This window comes from Mytilus edulis, chromosome 1, assembly GCF_963676685.1.
Source record: "Mytilus edulis chromosome 1, xbMytEdul2.2, whole genome shotgun sequence".
Classification (NCBI taxonomy): Eukaryota; Metazoa; Mollusca; class Bivalvia; order Mytilida; family Mytilidae; genus Mytilus; species Mytilus edulis.
This window is the reverse complement of record NC_092344.1, coordinates 111,652,242-111,676,133: the sequence shown is the minus strand read 5'-3', so window position 1 is coordinate 111,676,133 and position 23,892 is coordinate 111,652,242. Positions and strand designations below refer to the sequence as shown.

The 23,892-nt window shown below is 31.6% G+C and overlaps 1 protein-coding gene across 1 annotated transcript in view; it reads right to left on the bottom strand.

Annotated features, from left to right (window-relative positions):
• Window positions 1-23,047, bottom strand: part of LOC139499815 (uncharacterized) — a 32,228-nt gene extending 9,181 nt beyond the window's left edge. The window contains exons 1-5 of the mRNA XM_071288443.1: window positions 22,559-23,047; window positions 10,271-10,840; window positions 7,880-7,945; window positions 6,057-6,178; window positions 1,401-1,578 (exon numbers count right to left, since the gene is read on the bottom strand). Of these exons, the coding sequence (XP_071144544.1) occupies window positions 1,401-1,578; window positions 6,057-6,178; window positions 7,880-7,945; window positions 10,271-10,840; window positions 22,559-22,568 (946 nt within the window). The 5' untranslated portion in view covers window positions 22,569-23,047. The remainder of the gene's footprint in view (window positions 1-1,400; window positions 1,579-6,056; window positions 6,179-7,879; window positions 7,946-10,270; window positions 10,841-22,558) is intronic.
• Between the last annotated feature and the right edge of the window lie 845 nt (window positions 23,048-23,892).

Genomic DNA, 23,892 nt, shown 5'->3' with positions numbered 1-23,892 from the left:
ATTACTGTTTGAAAAGGATATTGACAGGCCAAAGTAAACGTGTTTGACTGATTTAACTGCAGCGTTCTATTGACCGTTGGTTTATTATTTTACAGGACATTAACATCCCGTTAGTGATAATTGAACTTGCTTGAAGAATAAACAATGTTCTCAAACAACAGCTTTTCTATTGTCTGTCAATCGGTTTAAGCACAGTCTACTGTTATTAATGCGTCTCCCCTTTTATTCGTTAAATGTAAACATTTACTCCTTTGGTATCGTTTTAAAACAAATGAACAGCATTTAGATATGGACAAAATAAATCCAATACAGATCAGAAGTATTATTTCTTTTTACTTTGGTAGTCTATCCATATACCAAGCAGTTCACGGACGCATGATCAAGTCAAACTGGTGAAATGATTTATCAAAAGATATGTGGCATACAAAAAGGTAAATGTGAGTTTAATTTGAAATATCATATATCATATATATCTTTAATTTGTCAAAATTTAGAGTCCAGTAAACAATTCGCCGATATATTTTCCGTATGCAGTGAACTCAACGTGATCTCTCTCGTAAAAATCTGGCAATCACAAAACGCATGAATCTGTCATTGAAATATACTATTATCTTATTTTAAATGTTATACACGTGCTCAATATTCATGCTTCAATGTTGATTATTTACTATAAAGGTGACAATCGATAAACTACGGCTTCAAAACACGACAATTAGTTAGCTGCCATATTTTCACATCATAATATAGATCGACAGAAAAGTATTTTCACTATTATACGATATGAATGCGTAAAAAATGATAGAATCCTACACGGAAGACTAAGTTTATGATATATACATGTAGGGGCTCAAAAATTAGATGAACATTATTTTTCACCAGTCACTCGTTTCATATGACTTTAACGTATCGCAAAACGGGTTGCTTTCGCGTGCTATTTATAAAGGAAACTATAAAAAAAAAAAACATGCCGCGCACACAGACGTTCACAAATGAAAGGCTAATCTATAATCAGACGTTGTTCTCGGGAAATTCTTATTTAAAAAAAAACATCAAGGTAAAGTAACACATGGTAACAAACCAATTTAACAAAAAAGTGGAAACGAAAGGGGAAAAAATGATTACAAGAAGACAATTGTTTTTCATGAAATGTAATTGAAACGAATGTTTAGTATGTTAAGGCACGAACCGCGTTTCGTAAAAATATAGGAACAAGACTTCCATTTAAGGAACCCAATGATTCAAATAAAACGTATCCATTATTAACAAAACTGACGTTCAATCTGGTTTTTTTTTTTGCATTCAATTTGTTTGCTAAAAAGGGTAACCACTAATGATGTCTTGCAAGTTTTTGAGTAGTGTTTATTAAATTAAGTGATAAAAAATATTTCAGTTATACATACTCTGTCGCGGTTCATCCCGAATATACACCATAACGAATAAAAACACTACCAACCAAACGACACATGCACACACAAGGATTATGATTGGTCTCAGTGAAAACATGAATTCAAATATCAGATCTCTGTCTATGACTTGACATAATGTTTGTATCACTTCCATGTATTCACCATATCTTACCTAAAAAAAGTATAAAATAGAACTTAACAGTAGATACATTTCTGGTAAAATATTCATTTAATCTCGTTTTATAACATAAAATTAGCCGTAGCTAAACATTTTCATTATTCCTCGCTAAACAACGTTTTTATTCAACGGAAAATTGAACAAGTTTAAATGTTACTCGATGCCGCAGAATAATCGTATACAATCATATATAGAAAAGGAGGAAACTGTAATGTTTTGTAAAATTGTGCAGAGTAAATAGTTCATTAAAATAGTTTTCATGCTTATTATTTGATGCGCCAGACGCTCCTTTCGTCTACATAAGACTCATAATTGATGCTAAGATCAAACTAAAACTTAATAGCTCTCGAGCGTTTGATGTTCTAGTTTTTTGGAAGGTTTTTGGACTTTACAAACTACTTTGAGATTTTCCAGAAAGTTTTCATTCATTACATGTATTGAACAGATTCCATGAGCACAACTAGTGTTTCTATTATAGCTTGAAAGCAATTATTATGGGAGTTAACATATAAAACATTTAAGTAGAAAGGGCGTAAATTAAAGCGACAGTAGTTTACCGATGTCCAATCCCATAAATCGACAAGGAATCAGCAAATCAAGGTAACAAACAAACACTAAGGAAATTGCATTTAATATCAAAAGGAGCGAGTCCGATTTGTCGACAGGGTAAATGTCTCTCGATGTGCCTGCATCGCCCACCATACGAATTCGCTCTCAATGAAAATGTCACAATTAGTAAACTTCAAATGAGATAACTATACTGATATTAAAGACCCGAAAAGCATGTCGGTAGTGAATTGAGACACCGACAATAGTATAGGTTAAACAATTCGGGATGATGACCTAAACATGTTGTGTCGTTTGAAAATTGGCGTCGTGCTTCCCTTTAACTCTGTTGGTACAATTTTCTTTTATGTAAGGAGCAATCATCTGTTAATGGAGACGGGATACACAGAATCGTTTATGGTCTCATCTGCCTAAGATTGCAAAATAACAAATAATAAATGAAATGCGTAATGAAGTTTACATCTTAACCTTGTATTATCCTTTGATAGAAGTATCGGAAAATATGAAGGAGTATTAATTTCAAAGAAAGATAATTAATCAATTTAAGATCCTTTCTGGTTCGTATCTCAAATGCTCTCAATCAGAAATAGTATAGATATAAATAATATGTCCATTTCATTATCAATGAGTGTTATTTAACATTATTAAAAATATCATTTTTTATGGTTTATATGCATGAAATCATAGCCAAACTGGCCTGTTGAGAAATGAAAAAAGATTCAAGAATTTTAAATGTCTATTTTTATCTATTTTAACAAACTGTCTTGCTCATCTCACCAATATGACAGCTTTTATTCAACTCTTCTAGACTCGTAGCAATTTAGAGCTTAACATAATGTATAGACATTTTTATATTGACGGCAAATTTATATTCACCTCTCATAAAGGTTGTTTACGTGTGGTTGGATTGACGCAATACCCCACATCTTATATTCAATCTTCGTCGGCCTTAAAAATTGTGATTTGGGAATATCCACTACAGCAGACATACTTTAAGACGTAATAGAAATATTTGGACGGTTCGTTTTAGAATTGGAAATACTGATGTTTAATTATAGATATCATAAACGACACGACTGCTGTGGAAAATAACGTCGCAAAAACAAACATGTATCTTAATTTAAAATAAATCAATTAAAACCACCGTCTTATGCAACAAATTACCGTTAAACATCTTAAAAGGTTAGTCTTTGTCAACACCATGATTCATCTTCTTACATTTCCTGAAGCACTGAATTATACAAAGAGCCAGGAATCTTTGGAAAGCAATTTGTAGAGGAAATGGATGAGAATTACTAATACTAAATAGTTATGCATTAACGATCACGTCGGAAATGGACCGGAATTAACGAATGACCGCATTATCAAGTTCAAATGTTCAGTAATCTAAAACTTCAGATGTACAACTGTCAATGCATAGCGTGAGGCAAGTAGTCAAAAAGAATTTCAACACGGCAACAGTTCTTTTTATAGTTAGTTTGTTAACATTATGCACAAAAGATGAACACAAAAAAAGTTACTTTTATGTTCAGTTATTCGTTACCAATTTAGATCTAACATTTTAAATCTCAGTTTAGAAAAAGGAAAGGTAATTTTTGCTATATGGGCATTTTCTTTTTTCAACCATGGCGTTGTCATTCGAATTTCGACTTATAGGTTTGAATGTTCCTTTGGTATCTGTTGTCGTTTCTTTATATAGGAAATCTATGTTTTGCTTTGACCTTACTTATTTTGTCAAGTTCTTTTTTTATATATAGCTATTCCACTTTTTCTGTTCTTAAACTTATATTCAAAGACTCAAATATGCTTTGAAATGAGCATTCCTAATGAAGGTAAATCCATAAAAATGTTTCGGGCGCAAGGAATTCAATGTTTTCATTTTATTCAGTAACTGTAGGTACTCATATTTCGGACTTTTGGTGGAGTTCGTGTTGATTAGTCTTAGTTTTCTATGTTGTGTCTTCTGTACTTTTATTTGTCTGTTTGTCTTTTATTTAGCCATTGTATTGCTGGTTTATTTTCAATCTATGAGTTTGACTGTCCCTCTGGTATCTTTCGCCCCTCTTTTATTTAGTGGTTATGTTTATTGGCAACTGTTCACAATGGTAAGAAGACTCATAGATTCTAAAAAAGATGATGGTCAAAGAATAACTCTAATGACTGCTAAAATTATTTTATTAGTCTTGTTGGATCCTTTGTTGTTAACTATTCTTACGATAAAAGAGATAACCTTAATTATACATTTTGACACCTGATTAAGGAGTATACATTTCTCAACTCATAAAATATTCCAAAGCCGAAATAAAGAAGGAGGTGTATGAAAGCCAATTAGATAACTATCCATCAACAATACAAGGACAATCATGAAGAAAAATAATTGTGCGGAATTCAATAATGAGAAAAACCCTTATCGTATAGAAATCTATAAAAACAAAAAGGGAATATGACCTAGTATAGTGGTATTAAATTACAACCTACGAATAAATAGTAAAACTCAGATGAAAAGGGCTCGATTTGTTGCTATTGGCTTTGAACTAGTTTTCGGTAATTACGAGTTCTCTCAGATCTATAATATTTGTCTTTTGTGTTTTTGCTAGTTGTTTTCGCAATGTATCGGTCTGATGAGTTTCTCCTTTTTCAACAGATTTGTATAATGTGGGTTTTTTTTCGTGTTGTTACAAACACTGTCCAAGGTAAGGGGAGGATTTGGCACCCATAAATATGTTTCATACCGCCGCATTATGTAAGTGCTTGTCCAAAGTCTGGGGCTTGTATTTCAGTTGTTGTAATTTTTTGCTGTTTATCATATATGTTTATGACTATTGTTTTGTTCATGAATCAGACCTTTAAGAGGAAGAGTTTCCTTATTTGATATCATACCACATCTTTCTTTTCATACTGACATAGAAGATAGGCGTACTAAGCAGAAAACAGTTAATAAAATGAATTATCAAACCCACAAAATACCGATCCTAGATTACTCAAAGTGCCTGACAGCTAGTTTGAAGACTTATTTCAACTGTGTATCCACTGATTAAAAAGGTCATCAATACACCTAAATTTAAGAAATTGGAAAACCATTAATCGTCTTAAATATGTTTAATTTAAAATCCGTTAGATGTTTCCCCTGGCTGTTTTCGTAAAATTAGATTATAACTTTGATCAGACGGTTACACATGCGTATTTTCTGTATTTGCTGTATAACATGATTTGAGGGTAGTATTTGGTGGCCATTAATAGTGTGAAATGTCAGACATGTTATCAAACCACATTGAATGCCTGCAGTAAATTTCTTGTCATTATCACATTTACTTTCTCGTGGAATAAAAGTTTCAGACAGTATGAAATTGCTTTAAATAATCTTCTACATCTTGTTTTATTTGAATTAGCGTGGAGTTAATAAAATATAATAAAAATAAAAGGTTTCAGCCTTTGTTGGTTAATTATCTAATTTGTACAATGTTGCATGACTCAAGAAAGATTTGAAATGACATTTACACAGCTTTGATGGTTTACCCGAGGGTTTAGGAAACGACAGCTTTTTGTGTACAATAAACATGGATTTCATGATTTTGATGAAATACAAAGAAACAGAAAAGACGGAAATTGCATACTTAACAGATATTATGTAAAAATAAGTATTTGTCAAAAACTATCTAAAATAAACTCAGGAGATACCTTAAGACTCTTTAATGTCTTAAAATATTTTTTGCATTGGTTCTTGTCACATTTAAGTTTACTCTGCATCTTTTAGTCTTTACTACACGCATGGGCAATGTTTTGTTCGTATTTTTACGGAATTAAAAGTAAAAATTGATCAACAGTAGAGGTGGTTGGCATATTCTACTAATTAGACGAGAAGACAAATAAAAAACGTTAATCAAAATGATATTTAAAAAACTTACATTTACGCCATGACAACACAAAGGAGTCGGTATATTGTCCTCTTCATGACAGATAATTGTTCCTTTCCAGTGACCACGAATATGTAGTCCTACAGTTGTCAATATTTGACCATTCACATAATCTGTCAATAACATAAAAGGGGTTATCAGTTAACGTGACATTTAGTATAAGAAGTATACATCATATGGAGATGACATAAGTATTGCATACGTTTTAGTAAATTCTTGAGATGTTTCAATCACCTGAGGATCTAGTGGTAGCGTACTGATATCGAAATTCGGTCACCGGTCAGTCAATTCAATACTCAAAATTGTGATAGTTTTCTGCATGCAATATTTAGAAGTAAGAATAAAAATTGCGACTTGTTTTTAAAATGTCAACACATTTTGTCAGTTTAGTAAAAAAACAAGACATCATATTTATCTGACCTCAGCATGCAATGGTGATAAACATGCACATTATATTTGCATCTAGACGTTCAGATTCACGGACAATGAAATTAATACGATTTTCCAAAATTGTTCCATACCTCGTACAAGAAAATTACACTAAACTGAAAATTATGTCTCGAAATATGGGGCCTCCTTAACTGAAATTGAAATGACTGTACCTCCCTGTACGTATACCATTGTATCTTTTGTCTACCTTTGACGATGAAAAAGGAAGATGCATGGCTCCTTTGGGCAACTTCTTGAGGCCCTTATTCGTATATAGTTTATTGTTTGCAAATGAACAAAACACTTATCCAGCAGAATTTTATATAAAGTAATATAGAACTTGATTGTTTGATTGATTGGTTGTTCTTTGCTAAACGTCAAGTGGCAAATGTTTCATACATATTCATAACAAAAACAATTCAAGAATTACTGCAGTAGTTAATTCCTGCATAGTGGATCAAACTTGATGAAGGGCGACAATTTGGAATGCTACGAATATAATGAGAGCATATTTGATGACGGACAGGAGTTTTTCTATACAACAGGCCACCTACAGGCAACTTGAAGAGTTGCTGCAAAGATTCTTCAATGTGCAGATAATAGTGCAATCTTGCGTGTTGTTCTTTTTCCTTGTTTTTCATAAATTGTATAAACGATTACGTCCATTGCTTGTTGTTAATATTGTTTTGTGACATCAGCTGCACTTACATTTTGGAAAGTAACAATTTTGCTATTTCAAAGTAAGAGGTCTTTGCTAAGAAGAGCCTTAAAAGGATATAAAAAAAACCGAATTGTCTAGAAATGCATTATACAGACAACAATAGTTTTATATTGCCATTTACTCCGTTTCCTGGTCTTAGTTTTTAATTATATCGTTATTATGTCAAGTCAATATACTAAATGGTCTGTATCATATCAGCCTAGTTTTTTACTTAATTATTTTATGTATTTTAATTTCTTATATGAGTATGTAGATTTGTTTTGTATTTGAAATTCTTTTATGAGTAAATATTTTCAAGCACTGTAGTTACAAAGCCGAATACAAATAACGGGATTGAAACATCCTTTCATGAAATAAACAATTTCAGTGTGCAAATTGAAATTAAATCCTGGTCAATTGGCAGGAAGTTAAGCTCTATTACATAAACGCATTAAAAAAACATAGAAATTATACAGACAGTTGTATTGTTTCTGGCTTTCTCTAGGAGCGAAAGATTTTGTATGTGATGTAAACGATACAATATTGATCCTGAATACCTATAAAAATTCACTCACTTTAACCATTCCTATGTTGATAATTATGCTATGATATATATAGCTTTGCAATCTGCTTAAGGCATACATAAAACAAGATGTTTTTTAATTTCATTCGTGTAATGACTTACTTGAAGGCGAATAGAGAATGCATGTCATTTCACTGGCAAACGAATCACTGCTACGGGGCAGACGATCTGAAAATAATAGGAGTTCATCTGTATCTAAGAGTTTAAGATGTCTACGTAAGAAAATGTCTGTACAAAGTCGGGAATATGACAGTTATTGTTCATTCTGTTCGAGCTTTTTATTTTGTCATTTGATTATTGACTTTCAGTTTTGAATTTTCCTCGGAGTTTGGTACTTTTGAAATTTCAGTTTGTGCTGCTATTTTGTAAACATTGTTGAGAACATTATATAAACGAGGAAGATTTTTCCAATTGTCTACTCCTTGTTTTATTTGTTATATCTCTATAATGTCACAATTACGAAGTTTAGTAGTTAAAAGTGATGTGATCTGTAAACATTTATTTCTTTGCGCCTTTGTTTCAATCTTCATACAATAATATTTTAATATTTTGTTTGTTCCGACTTACTGTTAATGTGTTTATAATTGTTAAAGAATGAATTACAATCAAAGTTGATTATCAGAAATATCTTAAAAATCTTACGTGTGTGTCAGAATCGATCAACGTATATCGTTAAGATGAGGAATTTGCTGCCAAGTAATTAAAACTGAGTGCAGTAAAAAGTAAAATCACAAACATTTTAAAACGGAAAGTCCCTAATTAAATGACAAAATCAAAAGCTCAAACGCACCAACCGATGGATAACAATTGTCATATTTTTAAAATTGGTAAAGGAATTTTCTTATGTAGAAGATAGTAGATTATACCTGGTTTTAAAGCTAGCTAAAACTCTCACAGTATGACAGTCGTCACTTAAAATTTGATTATATTTACAACGATGTGTGAACAAAACAAAAATGCATACAAGGTAAAAATGTCAATTCAAGGTAGGGTGTAGCAATCAACATTGTGTTATTATCTAAATCACTATAAAAACAAACAAATACATGAAATATGTAAACAAACATTTTACCATTGTACTGGATGTAAAACATTTCGTTTTTGCCAAAATTATCAAAATATGTATCTTTTCAACTCAACCCAAACTCGCGTTATCAAATTTTTGCATGTGGACTACATCTTATAAGGTTCTTGAAAACAGTTTGGTGTATTTGAATATGATCTTTGAGGTTCTGACAACATTGTGGTGTATATCTTTAAATAGTGCAAACATAATTTGATGAAAAATTTGTCATGTACATTATAACTCAAAAAACTACATGATTACATGAATACGATTAATGCAAAAATTGAATAAGGAGAATAGAGCTGTAGTCTTTGTATAAATTCATTTCCCCAAGAACAAATAAATAAAATTACAGAACTGATATCAAAATGATGAAAGGACGACGAATCTATATGAACAAATTACATATGTTGAACACAATAAATCAAATAAAATCATTATTAGGTGATATACGTGTGATTATACACATAAAATGTTAGATCAGGGGAAGAAGAATGAATTTATAATTAGAAAAAGAAATACATTTTCTTATGAATATCATTAACGGTACTAATTTGTCTGCACTTGTGACAAATTTCGACAAGAAATATCTCTTCGTGATGTCGGAGGCTAAAATATTCGAAAATCGTAAACTTATTTAAAAGATAGAGAATTCAGCATAACCAAAAAGGGCAAAGTATACAGCTAAAGATGGGCAAGGAAACAGAGTTTTCCATGAAAGAGACATATTTCTTAACTTGGAGTAATTTAAAAAAAAAATTGTAGAATCTAATTTTATTTACATATTTTTTATTCGTGCCAGAGACGACGACCTGGTTACTTGGGTGCTAATACTTAGGAACTCAAGGTCCAAGGAGGAGTAAATAGAGTATCGGAATCAAGGTAGGGTGTATTTTTGTCGAGGTGACCAAAACATAAACGTTTTGAGTTCATTTGAACTATGAGTTTGATACAAACTTCAGACACTTTACTTAACTGCTTTAGGATGATTTTCTTATATTAAACCAGAAATTTGACCACATACGATAGAGGCATGGCTCAATGTTGAATAGCTTATGGTGCCCTGTAATTGTCCATATAGGTCATTCAATATTTGACAATCCTGCATTTAAAAAATCAAACTAAATGAAGGTCAATAATCTCATACAAAGCAAAACATTACAAAACGGGCGTGCCAAAAATGTATAATATATTGTATCTAGCGTGTCTTTGGCAGCAATACATATGAAATATATTTCATGAATGTTTGTAAACATTTGGAAATTCTCTTTATTGTATTTAGTGTATTTAATCTTTGATATTCAAAATCTAGTAAGTTTCATTAATTGTTTTGTGTTGTTCCGTTTTTTGCGACAAATATAAGGGACATTGACTCTTTAAACCATGTATATCAATTTTTTTTAAAAGATGAACTTCTATAAACCTACCGCTGCCTACATATCTGACAAAACAAGGAAAGAAATCACTCTCTCTGGCATCTAAAAAACCCAGTTGTTGCAATGGCTCTGGAATCATACAATCCTTCAATAAAACTACCAACATTCTTTGTCGATATAAACTTTTTTCTGTCAAGTTTTGTAAAATTTCTCTGAATTCTTTCCAAGCGGTTTTTACATAATTTGGTGTTAAAACAATAACTACTCGTTCACTGAGCATCGCAGAACATAAAGCGCTTTGAAAAAAGCTTAGTTTATTTGCATTTTGAAAGTCTCCATAAGAGCACTTGTAATTATATGGTTCCGACTCAAGTTTGGTCATAATACTGCACACCCATAACTTATCTTCATTACAGTGGGAAAAAAATACATGATATCGGTAAAGTTCGTGCAGATCAGGAGCTGACAAGGAAATGTCAAAGTCCAAACTTTCACTATAGGTAATTGTGTCGTAAAATTTGGTACCAAATCTGTAGGAATGTTCCGTGAGTGATTCGTCAATGGAACCTTTTCTCCTTAGTTCTATATCATACTGGCTATCTCTTATTAAGGAGACTTGATCTGAAAATATGGAATGCATAGAAATAAGTTATGTGAATATAATTATAATATAAACAATCTATCCATTGTTTACGAGAAAATGTATATTTTTCATGTTATATCTGCAGCCATCAAGAATGTTTTTGAAATTTATTTAAATGTAGTTCTGTAGTTCATTTACTCAATCACGATAAATTGTATCGTAAAACAAATCTTATTATTTTAAAATTGTTTACAAAATCGTAGTCTTAAACTTGTTAAATGATGTAAAATTGAGAATGGAAATGGGGAATGTGTCAAAGAGACAACAACCCGACCAAATAAAAAACAACAGCAGAGGGTCACCAACAGGTCTTCAATGTAGCGAGAAATTCCCGCACCCGGAGGCGTCCTTCAGTCCTTCAGCTGGCCCCTAAACAAATATATACTAGTCCAGTGATAATGAACGCCATACTAATTTCCAAATTGTACACAAGAAACTAAAATTAAAATAATACAAGACTAACAAAGGCCAGAGGCTCCTGACTTGGGACAGGCGCAAAAAAGCGGCGGGGTTAAACATGTTTGTGAGATCTCAACCCTCCCCCTATACCTCTAACCAATGTAGAAAAGTAAACGCATAACAATACGCACATTAAAATTCAGTTCAGGAGAAGTCCGAGTCTGATGTCAGAAGATGTAACCAAAGAAAATAAACAAAATGACAATAATACATAAATAACAACAGACTACTAGCAGTTAACTGACATGCCAGCTCCAGACTTCAATTAAACTGACAGAAAGATTATGATTACATCATATGAACATCAGGCACAATCCTTCCCGTTAGGGGTTTAGTATCATACCATCATAACATATATAAGAAGAACATAACCCGTGTCACGCCAACAACTGTTTTTAGAATAAATGTGTTTAGTTCCGATGCAAAGACCTTATCAGTGACTCAATATTAACGCCAAAATATGCAATCTTTAATGACTTGACAACAGTATCGTAATTATAATCCTTCTTAATAAATCTATTCAAAGGTTTTGTAATACTGACACCTTTGTGCTTTATAAAGAATATTTCCATAAAAAATTGGATGTGAAATACCTGAACGTATTAGAAGTCTGTATGTTGAGCTATATTTACGAATGATGGTTTTATACCGATGATAAAATTTAGTAAATGTTTTGACTAGTTTGTGATATCGAAAACCCTGGTGTAATAATTTTTCAGTAATACATAAATTTCTCTCGTTAAAATCTAAAACATTGTTACATACACGAGCGAATCGTACACGTTGAGATATATAAACACCGTAAGATGGTGACAAGGGAACGTCACCATCTAAAAACGGATAATTAACGATAGGAAATGAAAAATCATCCCTTTTATCATAAATTTTAGTATTCAGCTTTCCATTAGTGATTTAGATATCAAGATCGAGAAAAGGGCAGTGGTCATTGTTAGTATTAGCTTTATTTAAAGTAAGTTCAACAGGATAAATTTCATTAATATACATACTGAAGTCGTAATTATTGAGAGCCAAAATATCATCCAAATATCTAAAAGTATTATTAAATTTGTTTATCAGATGTTGTTTCGATGGGTCTTTGCTTATTTTTGTCATAAATTGTAACTCATAACAATACAAAAACAGGTCCGCAATAAGTGGTGCACAGTAAGTCCCCATTGGAATTCCGATAATCTGACGATATACGGAATCCCCAAAGCGAACAAAAATGTTATCTAGTAAAAATTCAAGGGCATATATAGTATCAAAGCATGTCCAATTAACATAGTTTTTTTGTTTATTGCTACTAAAAAATGACCTAAAAGAGTTTGAACATATATATTCACATTCAGATTTTTTGAATGCCCATTTAATTAGGTGTGTGAATTTTTTCTTAATGAAAATGTGAGGCAATGTGGTATACAGGGTAGAAAAATCAAAACTTTGAACAGATTCAAAATCACCAATATAAGTATGCAATTTATCAAGTACTTCCAACGAGTTCTTGACACTCCAAAAGTAATTTATTTCTCTATTTTCGAAGGCCTTATTTGAACAATTTATTATCAGGTTTTTAATTGTACCAAGTGTGCTGGTAAGAAGAATAGACAATTTAGTAGTTGAACAATGGCTTGAAGACGAAATAAATCTATTTTGTAAGGGGTTTTGTGTAGCTTCGGAAGCCAATACATAGTTGGGACTTTCATTGTATTTGGCTCTGCTTATAACAAATAAGAGGTAGCTCAGTATTGTCAAAATATCCAGGAATTTGTTCTTTAACAGAATGGTCGTTAAATATACCGGCAATATTTACAAAATCAAAGCCTTTATTGACATACTTAATTTTAATAAAATGTTTTTTATGATCTTCAGGGCGATCAATTTTGGGAAATAATTTAGAATAACAATATGCCATAATAATTTGAACAATTTCATACTTAGGACTGCTATATGAAATTGTGTTGCAATCCTCCAAAATTTTATTTAACTTATTAACCGGTAACGAACAGAGTTTTGTTAACAGATAATGACTGCCGTTGTTTTTTGAAATAAAAATTAGGTCCGAAATATTGGTATGATTGGCCCGAAATTTTCTTAGATTGCGATTTGTTCTACGACCGTGAGAACGTTTTTTACGAAAAGTTTTAGAAACTATATCCAAAATGTTAACGGAATTGGTTCTAGATATATTACCAATTCCCATGATATTATCATTTAGACCGAGAGGGTAAACTGTCTGTAATTTTTTAATCCAATTTAATTCAATTATTTTCCGTGATCGTACAAACTTTGAATGCGATTCACCAGGCTGCTTATTTACTACTTCTATAGGTTGAACTGCTAAATATTTAAAAGGATGGTTGTGCTTCTTAAGGTGTTGGTAAATGATATTTTTGAATTTATTGGGTCTTTCAAAACGATACAGATGTTCTTGAGTGCGTTTAGATAAATATCGTCCAGATTCTCCTACTTACTGATGATTTATATAATACTAGTCAAAGTTGCTTTAATCAAAAGTAAGTAATAGTAGACATTAATTTTTAGGTTTATTTTCCCTTCTTTTACTTTGCTGTAATGACTCCTTCAAATTTGCTAAGGGACGTTTGCAACAATAATTCAATCATAAGAATTTCTTTACGAGTCTGAGGACACTACAAATTTACATTACCGAAATTACAATGACTTGCGTCTCTTGTAGTTAATTGTCTCAATGGCAATCATGCAAAATCTTATCATTATATTGACGTATTTCTAGATCGGTGTTGAGCCCATAAAGTTTTGAACCGTTAACAATGTACTCTACATAACAGATTATCATAAGTGACAAAAGTAGGGCATAAAAAACGCTGCTGAAAACAAAACTGATTGAGACTATCTGAAACAGACATATACAGGAGCCTCTGGCCTTTGTTAGTCTTGTATGATTTTTAATTTTTGTTTCTTGTGTATAATTCGAAGTTTAGTATGACGTCCATTATCACTGTACTAGTATACATATCTTTTTAGGGGCCAGGGGAAGACCACCTCCGGGTGCGGGAGTTTCTCCCTACATTGAAGACCCATTGGTGGCCTTTGGCTGTTGTCTGCTCTATGGTCGGGTTGTTGTCGCTTTGACACATTCCCCATTTCTTTTCTCAATTTTAAAGAACACGCACCTGTCGATAATTGTACTTAGAGACAACATCAGTATATAGCAATATTATTGAACAAAAGCGTCGTCTCTTTTGATATATTATTACTGATTCCATGTTTGTATTTCATTACTTAAATCGTCTGACTCGAAACATATTTATATTAATCTTCATAGGAATCCACATTAGTTTTCTTAAAGGTTTCCTTTATTATTTTCTTCATCATTTTATCCTATTGATCTCTTGCGAGAAATTAAAATGATCTCAGATTTCCCTAGCGATGAGTATTACTTCGGTTTTTACATTTCATAGTTACCACAAACGTTGATACGCAAAACTTCAATTAGACTGGAAGGTACCAACGTAACTGGTTGCATTAAGATTGAGGGTTTTTTAAAACTCTTGTAAAAATGAATTAAAGTTATAAGAAAATAGAAATAAACTTGTTATTAAAGTGGACATTAAAAGATGCATAACAAAGTGAATAGCATTAACACTACTTCTTTACAGATTTCATTTAGCAGTCCCTCGAAATTACAACGACAAAAATGCACACGTATTCAGTATCTCTTTGAATAATAACTTTATGAGTTTGATTTATACCTATTGAGAATGTAAATTATGCAAGACGTATCGCTTTCTAGCAATAAACCGATTCTCTCTCGCTCTCAAAGATTTTAGACATTGTAATTACATTGACGAAAACAAAAATATTTTTGCCCACAAAATTTTCTACGGAATACCCATTCCTTTCATAATTTATAATCAGTTCAAATCTTTATTAACTTAGAGCTTTCCGGTTCATCATTGTATTCAAAAGTACATATGACATCTTTCTATGAAAAGTTTTTATTTAAAACCTCTTTACTTTGATTTCGAGGTATATACCTTGATATCAAGGGTATTATGATTTGCACTGAAGTAAAAAAATGAAACAAGGGGATTAGGAAGGGACACTTTTTACACACAGAAAAAAATAACGTGGGAATCATGAACATTTTATTTAACTTATCATCAATCTTAGTCGTAAGATTATTGCATTGTACTCGAGAATGCAATTTTTTATCAATTTATGCTACTATGACAGCCATGGTATTTTGTGAGACTTTGACTTTCTTTCACTGCTTCATTATTATTCAGGAAAAACTTCATTGCAGACAAAATGACGCCATTTTAGTTGTCTAAATCGATGACAAAAGATCACGACAAAGCATTGTCATTAGCAAAAACTATGACTGTATATATGACAATTAAAGCCAAACAATAACATATTATCGGAAATAAAAATGATTGTATAAGCGAGTATAAGACTCAGTCATTATTCCATCTCTTAAACAAGCAAACTTATGACAGATAAATCAGCATGTAAATATTATGCTAAAATAAGAAATTACAATATATGAGAGACAAGTACTTAATAATTCTATATAATAAATTCTACGATTAAATTAAATCAGCGACAAGTACTATATAAATTCTACGATTAGCAATACATGAGATCAAACAGTGAAAGGGTTGCAGATCGATTCGTGCTCAACAAAAGCTTGTATACCATAATTAAAATATTTTAACTGCGGTCGCTTATTGCATTGTCTTTTAGTTTTACTGCATAGCAACTGTTTATATTGAAATTATGGAAATGTTCATGTTGCTAATGACGTTCCTAGGAAATAAATTCGTATTTGTAGAAAACAACTGTAATAAATGATATCAAACTTACTCGAACGAAAATTACAAGTTTTCGGATAGTAGTTTATTTTCATGGTTGAAATGAAAAATATATTGATTAAAATAAACACAAATTGCTACTCCACACAAATATTTCCAATAATTCGTAACATGAAATGAGATTTTTTTCTTTTTCTTTTTTTTTAAAACTTCTTAAATGATTTAAAATGAAATGTATAGAGTGCTTGATAAATAGATTGTTGTTAGCTTGAAGTCCAGTGGCAAATTATTCATACACATCCACAATAAACACGTGCGTTTAGTCCCGTAAAAGAACAAGGCGTACAAATTTGAACAGCAAATGAGAAATGAAAGTATATTGGATAGGGGCATACTCTTTGTCGTTCAGCATCTGATCCAACAAACTCTTGTTGCAAGGGCTGTTCAACATGCAGAGATGGTGAAACCGGTACTTTATGCCTATAAGAAACATCAGATGTAATGTGCCTATTCAGGCGTTCCTGCTTATTTATTATTTCAACAAAATGGCTGACAGATGAGCAATTATTTTAATTTAACGTTGACTTCCTGTAGATTTGAAGGTTCTGGTCTATTTCTTCATACATCCCTGTATGTCGTATTAACAATTTTTGTGATTATTGGTGCGTTTGTGGGAATTCTAGGCGATTTAGTTCACCATATTAGCTGCAATAACTGTATTGTGTATCATCAGTGCTTAATCGGTTTTGATTAAGACCAACACACATCAAATTTGATGGGGCGGCATAGTAACTAACAAAATAGCTGGCATGAAAGGTACATCACCTACTTGCCATTATACATCATGTAATGAGTTACAACCTCAGATAAAGCCATAACATTGACCACCAAAAGTTACATTTATTGTGTAGCCCAGGTGGTCAAGTGGTCTAGGGCGCCGGATACGGTGCATGCTGTGTTGCCATGATGTCACAGTAACACGGATGGGTTCGAATCCCGTTGAGGAAAGAACAAAAATAAATAAGGGTTTCTGTAAAGGAGTCATAAATATAGACATGTGTTCAAAACGCAGTGGTATCTGTTTATCTTTGTCATAACTATCCAAAGACGTTATATTATAATATAAAAATACAATTTGTTCTAAACATTCAAGTCTAAAAGTATTCATGGTATGCAATTTTTAGGAATTTTATAAAAAAAATTATTTTAGACATAATAGTCCAACAGTACCTGGATTAATTTGATCATTTTAAGACATGAGCTGTTCCATAACAAAAATTTCTTGTATCAATTTATTAGTTTAGCAGTTTTCCTTCTTTTATCATAAAATTACACGGACAAAACCTGACACCTGAAATGATATTACTTTTGTCTTCTAAAGCCAGCCACGCTTCTATAATTGGTAAAGGCATTATTGTAAAACGGTCATTAGACTTTGGACAAAAATACAATAGAAGTGTGATTTGCTTATTGGAAGTAATAATAACAGTCTACGTGCCTTTAGTAATTTGTTACACCCTCAAGGATAGTTTATCTAAAATAGCCAGTTATTTTGTTGTTCTATTTGCATAATAGTCGTATCTAATCAGACACAGGGGTAGATGGGGGTCGAATATGCCATTTGAGATTGACGTCAGAGGTTGATCTGAATAAAAGGACGGGTGGATGGAATTATATTTAACATGTTTAATGCCAGGAGGACTGATTTTAAATGTATACCTAGACCAAAACATGTTTAGATACTTTGTTTAAAAAATAAATACTTGAAAAGATAAAAAGGCATCTTATTAGTGCAGAATTCTGGTTTTAAATATCTTCCTAAAATTTGTATGGTTCCTCCAATGGTACAAAATACATCATATTTTGTAATATTACTTGCAAGACTACAACATTATGAATAGGTTAAACAGTATATTGGTGAGTCAGAACAGTCATTTCACAAACGTAGAAACAGCCGTCGAATTACCATGAATGATAAGCCAGACTTTCCTCTCAGAGGAAATAGAATCACTCTGGAAAGATTTGAGATACGAAAATAAAAAAGGGTCCCACTTCAGATTATTGAACAGTTGTTCATTTCACGCAATGCTTATTACAGCAACTGAATAGCTAATTTAAATTTGGATGCATTCTCAAAAGCGCAGTATACATTCGTTTGATGCTTTAGATTTTGCCATGAAACTTTCCATTTTGAATTTCCCTCGTAGTTCGGTTTTATTGTAATTTTACTTTCCCATTGTGAATGCTTAATTTACGTGAATTTACGCAAATTTAGGATTTCACAGCGTTGTGATCGAGAATTTTTGAGAAAAAAAATCAACATTGATGGATAAAATTCATTTTGCATCATACTGATGAAAGATATCTGCTTTCAGAAATACTTATTCATATTTTTATTTTTTCCATTTAATTAATTTGTTGTGCAATCCGACGCCATCGTTTCAAAAATCTTTGATAGTGTTTTGTGTATTATACTTCGTCATGAATTTAGGCCGACAAAGGTTAGATCTGCAAAATCATTAAGATACGTTTTTCCCTCAATGAACTTCGAACCCCTGCTTTTGGGACATATGACTATACTTCCTGCAATTTGCCCAGCGCCATAGACTACTCGACCAACTAGACTATATAAAGAATAGCTTCAGTTAGTCTCGTCGAGTTTTCGTGCTTCACCTAGGGTTTTGACACAGTATATTTTGGCAAGTACAGTTTTATACCTTGCAGACCAGTTGTAATTTTGTTCATTAAAAGATGATAATTACTTTACAGTCTATGCAGTCACATCAATATAAGTTGTTAACATTTACGTCCAACTACGAGAAAACTTAAACATACTTTGAAGTATATATTGCAATCAATTATAAAATCTCCATATGAAATTCTGATATTGTGAAAAATAAAGACAGAACAGTTGGTAGTAAACTACAGTCCAACAACACAAATCAATTTTAAAATAATTTCACACGATTCCACCAATAATCTGATACAAATACTTAATACTCACGAAACAACCATTATTCAAATGCACTATCAACCTCAAATTTTTTTTATTGGCGTCTTTGCCAATTTAATATCAACGACAAACACATTTTTTTGTAGACTTTGTGAAATATTATCAACTTCAACACCTTAAATTTTGTTGGCGTCTTTGTTAGATATATTTGTATGTTTGTTTGAATTTTTAGTCAGATGTATAATTATGTCTTTGATGTATGTTAACACAGTTTTGGCTGCTGGATCCCAATTTATGTCACATTAACCTATATTACGTCTGTTTGTTTCTTTACCCGTTTTGGCAATACAACGAAATTATAAACAACTGTCATACAAGTGGCAGCTTGAGTTAGCTATAAAACGAAGTTTGACCCAATATTTAATTCACAAAATGCCTGTTTCAATTCAAGAATGTGACCGTGGTTTTTCAATGTTCCGTTGGTTGATAAAATAAGTTTGTTGGTTTTTATAAAATTCCAAATTTTGAATTAATCTTGGAGTTCAGTATTTTTGCATCAATTAGTAGTATATCAATAGGTACACAACACTAAACAAATGTCAATACCGAAAATGCAATTCAATTATAACTGTTCATATTTATGACGAAAAACACAGCTACAACAAAGAAAATACGCCATTGCTTACTTTCGTAAATTATAAATATATCAATCTTGGTAAATTACTTTTCTTCAAAAAAGATTCCTTTAAGTTAATCAAACACGAAAGAGCATTACCCAATGTGATTTTTGCATCAAATGAAAAAAATGAACGTAATATTTCAGTTGTGTTTAATGATGTGAATCATTACAGATCAAAAGCAACATTTCAGAGCAACAAAACGGAAAAAGGCATACACAGAAAGTTCGAAATTACAAAAGATAAACACCTGATGAAGCTACATCCTTAGGTTTAGTACAGTTCAATAATACAAACTAAAAATCGACAACCAAAATTTTAGAACCAATAGGAACAATTCAAAATGCCTGTACCAAGTCAGGAATATGGCATTTGTTATCCATTTGTTTGATGTGGGTTTTTTTTTAGCCATTCGATTAGGGACTTTCCATTTTGAATTTTCCTCGGAGATCCGTATTTTTGTGATATTACTTTTTTCCAAATTATTCAAGATATTTAAAAGATGTTTACTATCCTGAGGGTTTAACTTGGATAAACAACGTTTCTGGTTGTCGGTTGTGTTGAATTTTGAAAAGGTACAACAAATTAATTTTAGGGATAAAATCCAGCAAAGAGAAAGTTATTTTGGCAGTATTCTAATTCGAAGCATATGTTTTCAACCAAAACATTTTTTGTTTATATTGATTTGCAAGTACTATTATGTAAAATTAATAAAAACCAGAGCGAACTGGGTGTACCATAAATTGTCTATATGTATAAAACCTCAAGACAAAATAAGGACCATACGAGAAAAAAAAACATTTCTACGATATGAAACTAGGCCGATAAACTACAGATATAACTTCGGTTCATGTACCAAGTCAGGAATATGACATTTGTTATACATCCGTCTGATGTGTTACAGCTTTTGATTTTGCCATTTGATTAGGGACTTTCATTTTTAAATTTTTCTTAGAGTTCAGTATTTTTGTGATTTTCCTTTTTCCTATCTTTCCCAACCAAGAATAGTTTATGTATTTACGTATAACTGTGATTATGTAACTGGTTGAAAGCTTATCAGTAAAGCTTTGATTCCATTTTAATGACTAGGATGGTAAAGGCAATGATGTGTTCTGTAACGTTGATAACCGTCTGAGAGTCGCTCCGTCAGAATACAGTGAATGGTGTTTATACTGACAACTCTGACAGATAATGTAAATTGTCTAATGATTTTTACGATCAACATGTTCCTTTCTAAGTTAATCAATGATTGAGGAAAACAGTTTGAAACTGTGCTGGCACTAAATTGGACAGCTCAGAACAACCATGGGACAGATGTTTTGTATACAAAGCAAAAAGAAATAAAAGATGGCATTTATTAATTGGCACTCAAAGGCACAACACAAATATGTCATCGGCAAATGATATTTGTATTTCCCCTATCCCTAACATGCTAATAGGTATATTGTAAATTATTTTTCCTTCCTTGTTAAATATTATCATATTAGCGTCTTCCTTATTTGTTGCACGAATGTGTTTTTGTTTTCGCTTTTCAAGAGGGTGATGAATATTCACTTTGGTAATCTTTTTGTGTTCGTCTTTATCTTATGTTTATGAAGGTAAGGTTCATATATAACTTCTACCCTGACGCTGTGAGGAGATTCAATAGGGTACAAATTTCATGTCAAATAAATGGAGAAAATGCATTTCATTTTACTCATAGACAAAGGAGCTCATATTTCCAAATGGACTGTCTGACAAAATGAATGATATTCTTTTCTACGGCTTTCAGTTTAAACCGAATGATATTTATGGTGGACAAAGTTTGAAGTGAAATGAAAAAGGGGCTCACACAAACTCAAGTATTAAGACCAACCCGATGCTCCTGAAATAATGAAATGAAATAAGGGTTGCTTATGGTGCTTCATAGAATGGAATTAATCTGTTAAAGGAACATATTGATAAAGAAGTCTTTTTTTAAAAACGGTTATTTAGTATAACTGTAATGAGTACATATTTTTCATTTAACGGGAATAAATTTTAACATGTTTTCAACATCAAAAATCAAGAAGTTGTTTGAAGACTTTAAGGAAGATTTAATACAAAAATCAAAATTTACAGTTCACCATGAATAACTGAGTACTATTAAATTCATTATTGGTAAAAAAAAAAAAAAAACAATTTGGAATCTACTAGAGCCTTTTCTTAAATAAAGCACTGTTTCAAGTGAAGGAAAATACAACTTTGCATGCAAACACATTAAGACAAATGAATCAATTTTGTTGCGATAAATAATTAAGTTTATTATTGATCTTCAAATTGTCTTATACAAAATATGCATAAAAAACTATTGAATTATTTATGTTGCGGAAACATCTGAGAAAAAATTTATATTCAAATCCAAACAATGCTAAACAAATTGAAAAGATGGAATTTTGGTGGATGTGCATACGGAATCAGTTTCATATAAGGCTAAACCTTTCTTCTAATGAAATATTCATTGAATAAATATATATTGACAACCTTATATCAATGGTACTTAATATTACATATTTTAACACTTTAAACGACTGGAAATTCAAATTTTACTATTTTGCTCACACATTTCTGTTCATCTATTTTGTGCATAGGTATATGTATATGTAATAACCATCATGACAATTAAACAACAATAATAAATGAATAATGAATTTCTTAATTGTGTTATCAGATTAATTCCAACGTTTCATAAGGTAAAGGTATTTCTTTCCAAATAAGTGAATGGAATTTATCTAAGGATAAAAAATTACTCAATATTATATAATACAACTGATATATAAAAAATACACCTACCTTCTGCCATAATTAGTTGATTTTGTGTATCCAGATGTGTCTATTGATTCTATTACATTTCTTTAAAATTCCGTCTATGGTATTGTAGTATTGACAAATCACAACTCTGCAACTATCCATCATTCCGAATCTTTGGCATTAATTATTGACGAAGATATATGCCAAATTGTTATTAAAATCACAGAACTGGAAGCAAAATATGAAAACATGAAATTAGTCTTTTTTGCAATATGATTTATAAGTTTCCTGGGATTTCTACAAAGCACTTTTGGTATGTGGTTTACAGATATATGTTGTTAATTTAGTAATGTATACCAGAAGGTTTACGACGAATGTCAAATGTCATTGATTTTCCGTATCTCATACCACTGGCTCATCATACGGGCATGATAATTGTACAACAATTACATCAATTATAAACTTTATTATGCTTAACGAGTAAACATCTATAAGTTACATAAGGACGGTCTGATACGTGACTTGTCTCCAATAGAACTAATAACAAACAGAATTTGTAGATATGCTTCGTGTAACCTTCAAATTATACGAAAAGTAGCGTCTCGGTATTTCTGAAAATATTGCAAACAAGAAAATTACGGAATGGTAATTTAAATAGGTTAAAAATCAAACTTTGGAACTTTGTAAATTCGTCGTCCGTCCGTTGACTTTTTATTCGAATCTTATCCCCTACATTTCCACTTGTTTAAGACAAGCCATTGGTCGTATATGTCCTGCATTATTTTCCATTTGCAAAAAAAAAACCACCATAGTTTTGGAAACAAAAAAAAATCGCGATCGGTTACAAAATCACAAAACTGGCCATAGATTAGGATTGTAAAAAATCTGCCATAGATTTGCTATGGCAAGACGTCACATTTGCCATAGATTTTGACCCCACCCTAGATTTGAGAGCTACATATATACTTTTCTTTTGAACGTGCGTTTATTTACGGAAACGGCAAATACTCGCCTTTACCTAGAGCGCTTGGATACAAAAAGAAATGCTATATTTGTCCAATTAGAATAGAAATAATTCATGGGGACTAAAAATGTCGAGCAGAGTGTCCCCATCTGGGACAATTAAAGTTATCGAAATGTGCATATTTGAGACTTTGCATTTGAATAAAAGGAGATATGTAATATACATCAACGAGAACAAATCAACAACGCATTTTAGATAAGTTTCTTAAACATTATGCAATATGAAAATAATGGAATTAATATCTTTGAAGAGGGGACAACTCTTTGAATGCTTTAGATTAATAACTTGTTTTTGATTTCACTTGACTTTTCGGATCTCTACAGTACACTTCATCAAAATATTACAAAATATA